At 37.8% G+C, this 4707-nt stretch overlaps 1 protein-coding gene across 1 annotated transcript; it reads right to left on the bottom strand.

Moving 5' to 3' along the window:
* Nucleotides 1-1272: 1272 nt before the first annotated feature.
* LOC114308196 (uncharacterized) lies at nt 1273-2495 on the bottom strand. The gene is made up of 3 exons (XM_082889559.1): nt 2048-2495; nt 1706-1822; nt 1273-1631 (listed from the first exon to the last, which is right to left on the bottom strand). Exons 1-3 carry the CDS (start codon nt 2493-2495, stop codon nt 1273-1275), a joined length of 924 nt encoding a protein of 307 aa, XP_082745685.1.
* Between the last annotated feature and the right edge of the window lie 2212 nt (nt 2496-4707).

Genomic DNA, 4707 nt, shown 5'->3' with positions numbered 1-4707 from the left:
GATAGTCTCCAATCGGGCAACTGGAGCAAACACCTCCCCATAGTCAATTCCAGCTCTCTGCTTGTAACCTTTTGCTACTAACCTTGTCTTATAGCATTGTACTTTGCCTTGTGCATTCCTCTTTGTCTTGTATACCCATTTCACTCCAATGGTTTTGTGCCCCTCTGGTAGATTGGTAAGCTTCCATGTGTCATTTTTCTCAATGGCATGAATTTCTTCATCCATTGCTTTCTTCCATTTATCTTCTTGGATGGCTTCTGAGAAGGTAAGTGGATCACTATCTGCGAGTAGGCAGAACAAATTCAGATTTGCTTCTTCTGTAGCTTCATATATCTCCTGCAAATTTCTCATTGGTCTTGGTTGTTTGAAAAAACTATCATCTGATGATGTTGACGATGATGATGATGCAGCACTTCCATGAGAGATTGGCGATCTAGGTGCAGGAATTCTATGTGGAGGAGTTTGTGGCTCATCTTGAACTTCTCTTGTGATTTCAACTAGAGCTTTTGATGTTTTATCTTCAAGAATGAGTTCTGCATCTTTGACAACTTCATCTTGATTCCAATTCCAAGCTTCTTCTTCTTCAAATATCACATCTCTACTCATGATCACCTTTCTGGTAATAGGATTATACAACTTGTATCACATTGTTCTATCTCCATATCCGACAATGATACATTTTTCTCCCTTATCATCGAGCTTGGTTCTTCTTGCTTCTGGAATCTTGGTGTACGCAACACACCCAAATATTCTGAGATGGTTGACACTTGGCTTATGTGAACTCCAAGCTTCTTCTGGAGTCATAGAATGAAGGCTCCTGGTTGGATATCTGTTCAACAAATACACAGCACATGATACAACTTCAGCCCAAAATTGCTTGGGCAGTCCCTTTCTTTTTAACGTGTTTCTTGCCATATCTAAGATTCTGCGATTCTTCCTTTCAGCAACACCATTCAGCTGTGGCGTATAGGATGGTGTTGTTTGATGCTTGATTCCCTACTTTTTGCAATAATTCTCGAAAGCATTTGATGTATATTCTCCACCTTGATCTGATTGCAATGTCTTGACGTAGTAGCCGCTTTGCTTCTCTACAAAAGCTTTGAATTCTTTGAAGATACTGAACACCTCCAATTTTGTTTTAAGAAAATACACCCATGTCTTCCGGCTATAATCATCAACGAAGGTGAGAAAATATCTATTTTGTCCATTTGACATTGGCTTTAATGGACCACACACATCAGTGTGCATTAGCTCCAGCGGCTTTGTTGCTCTCTACTTCACTTCTTTGGCAAAGCTAGTTCTGTGATGCTTGCCAAGAATGCAGCTTTCACAGACTTCATTAGTATGAGCAATATGAGGGAGCCCTTTCACCATATTCTTGCTTGACAACAACTTCAAGCTTCCAAAGTTGAGATATCCAAACCTCAAATGCCATAGCCAGTCTTTGTCTTTGATGATGGCACTTAAACACTTCGTAGCATCATGTTGGATGTTCAATACAAACATCCGATTCTTGGACATTCTCACCCGAGCGATCAAATTACTATGATTGTCTTTGATGGTAAGATGACAATCGTTCATGCTGATGTCGTATCCTTTCTCTAGGAGTTGTCCATACTCAAAATGTTGTTCTTCATGGCAGGAACATAATAAACATTGGAGATGTAATCATGATCTCCATTCTTGAGCTTGATCAGAATATTACCTCTTCTTTTCACTGGAGCCTTTGCAGAATCACTAAATGAGACTTGTGCTTGTACAGTCTCATCAAGCTCAATGAACAACTCTCTTTTACCACACATGTGATTACTGGCTTCCAAATCTAGATATCAAACATTGTTTTGGTTTTCAGTGTCTCCATGGTGAACAAACAGGACTACAGGTCCAACTATGTTTGTTTCCTCCACGGCAAAATTTGTTTGCTCTCCAGCGTCTGTTGTTGCTCTACTTCGGCATTCATTGCTGTAATGCCCGAACTTGTGGCATTGGTAACACTAAATATTGCTTTTGTCAAATCTTGGTCGGTTGTTGTAACCACCTCATCTACCTCTTGCTCTTCCTCTTGGAGCAAAGTGTGGTTGATTTCTTCCTTCTCTGGCTGGACCTCTTCCGTCTCTTCCTCGAAAAACAGAACTTCGGTTATTGTAACCACGACCTCTTCCTTGGCTTCTTTGTGATGTTCCCTCTTGCTCGTTTCTATCATCTCTGAATGACAACTTTGATTGAAGAGCTTGCTCTAGAGAACTTGAGGGAGTCTTCTTGTTGATCCTTTGTTCATGGATCTCAAGTGTGCCCATCAACTCATCAGTGGTCATGGCACTGAGATCCTTGGACTCTTCTATTGCTACAACCACGTGCTCGATCATTGGACTGAGTGATCGGAGAATCTTCTCTATCACTTGAAGAGATTCCATCTTTTCTCCATATCTTCTCATCTGATTAACAATGGTCAATATTCTGTTAAAGTACTCAGAAATTGACTCATTCTCATTCATGTGCAGCATCTCAAATTCGCCACATAACACCTGGAGTCGAACTCTGATCGTCTTCTCAATTCCACGGTGTGAATTTCGTAGAATACTCCATGTCTCTTTAGAGGTTGTTGCTACTAAAATCTTCTCAAAACTTGACTCATCAATGCCTTGATAGAGTAGATACAAGGCTTTTTTTATCTCTCTTCCTTGAATCTTTTAACGTCGTCTTCTAAGCATCATTTAAATTTCCTTCATCTTTGAGAGTAGCTGGCTCGTCATATCCTCAATCAACTAACTCCCACAAATCTTGTGAGGCTAGCAGGACTTGCATTTGAATACTCCAATTTTCATAGTCCTCCTTGCTGAGTTTTGGAAACTAGGGCTGAAAGAAGTTGTTTGTGTTTGCCATTGGTTGTCTTTAAAAATCTGCAAATGTTCAAAATGGAATTTTCAAATTCTGACCATACAGATGTGTCCGGAATACTCCAAATAGTTGGAAAGCACTATTGGATCACCAGAAACAGACTCCGAATGGCTCAGATCAAGCTAAAACAAGTTGAACGGTTCAGATCTGCAGCTGCACCTTAGCCGCGGCACACTAGATTAATCCTCTATGTGCTGATGTTAGCGGCTCAGGTCAACGTAGGCTCGGCTCACGCTCGGTCCGGTCAGCAGCTCAAGTCAACGGCGGGGTGGTTCGGCTCGGTCAAAGCTGCTCAGCGGCTAGATGACGTCAGTGGATGACATCGGCTCTGGTACGCGCGCGTGTGGCGCGTGTTGAGCGTGGAATCACGCGTCGTCTTCCTCTGGAAGCGCATGGTAGCGCGTGGGAGAGTGGGCGCGCGTGAGAACGACATTAGGAGGCGTATGGGGCCCTTATGGGGCCTTCTGATCTGATTTTTCAACGTGGTTTTCACGGTTGTGCTCGTCTCGTCAAGAGCTTCAAGCTAATGTGATCAAAAATTGATTTTGACCACTTTGATTTCTGGACAATTTTGAAAACACACTCTGTTCTTGAAAATTTTTCAGAATTTTTGCAAATTCAAGCTACCTTCGGTTTTGATACCACTGTTGATGGGAGTGGGGTGCAAACCATTGTTGGTGATTCACAATGAGAGGCTTAAAAACACTGAACCAAATTGAAATTTAATTCACTCAAAAATAAATTTTGAAAAACAAACAGAGCACTTTTTTCTTGTTTTCTTCCACACTCTCTTAACACTTTTGATACATTTAGCTATTTATAGATAACCTAGACAATGTAAAAGCATACAATAATACAATATGAAAGTCCACAATTTATGCAGCCGTTTTTTACCATTTAGGAACCATGTGTTCTGCATGGTGGCTGCCATCAACTTTCAACCATGGTGGCTGCCTACCTTCAAACATGGTAGCTGCCTACCATCAAGTTTACTTTCAACACTCTATAAGTGTTTTGTGCACTTTTCTGTGGTTGGTTTGTAAACTTATTCACCATGCTTGTTTCCACTTTTCAGAAAATTTTACTTTCTTATTTTTCGTGTTTTTTTTTTGTTTTTACTAAATTTTTTTAATATTTTAAGCAATTTTTTTACTTTTTAGACACACCTAATATAAATACACCTAAAAAGTAAAAAATTGTAAAAAAAAAATCTTTTAAAAATTCACTAAATACCAAAAATACAAAAAAAAAAGAAAAGAATTCAGTACATTTTTTGTATTTTTATGTATTTATTAATTTTTAAAAATATTTTTTCACAAATTTTTTACTTTTTAGATACATCTAAGTAAGGTGCATCTAAAAAAGTAAAAAAAAAATGTTTAAAATTTTAAAAATATTTACTAAAAACAAAAAAACGCGAAAACTAAAAAAGTCAATTTTCAAAAAATTTAATCTAGAAAACTCAAACCAAACACACTGATTGGTTGTGTTTTGGTATTATTTTTTTGTTTTTAAATTTTAAATTTTTATTGGAAAGTACAATTTTTTTTTTTTATAAAGATCGAAAATAAATATATCATACCAAGGGTATTTCCCAAGACAAAAAAAAAAAAAAAAAAGGGGTGAAAGCCATCCAGACATTAATAAATAAATAAATAAATCTATTGACAAAATCAAAAAAGTGAAACAAAAAAAGTGTTTCACAAACAACTTTCAAAAACAAATATTTCTAATTTAGTAACCATATTAACTAGTTCTTGCACTCTCATTATTTCTATTTCTCAAAACACCAAATGCAAAAACGAAAAT

Source organism: Camellia sinensis, chromosome 9 (assembly GCF_055761805.1).
Source record: "Camellia sinensis isolate YWXY chromosome 9, ASM5576180v1, whole genome shotgun sequence".
Lineage (NCBI taxonomy): Eukaryota > Viridiplantae > Streptophyta > Magnoliopsida > Ericales > Theaceae > Camellia > Camellia sinensis.
Note: the sequence above shows the minus strand (reverse complement) of the source record. Positions and strands in the feature narration are given on the sequence as shown.

Excerpts from the sequence above, each read along its gene's own strand:
- LOC114308196 (XM_082889559.1), bottom strand. The coding sequence starts at position 2,495 with ATGAATGAGAATGAGTCAATTTCTGAGTACTTTAACAGAATATTGACC. Across the intron at positions 1,823-2,047 it reads TCCAAGAGGAAGAGCAAGAG|ATTTGGAAGCCAGTAATCAC; the intron begins GTAGATGAGGTG and ends TTTGATATCTAG. Across the intron at positions 1,632-1,705 it reads GGCTCCAGTGAAAAGAAGAG|AACAACATTTTGAGTATGGA; the intron begins GTAATATTCTGA and ends CCTGCCATGAAG.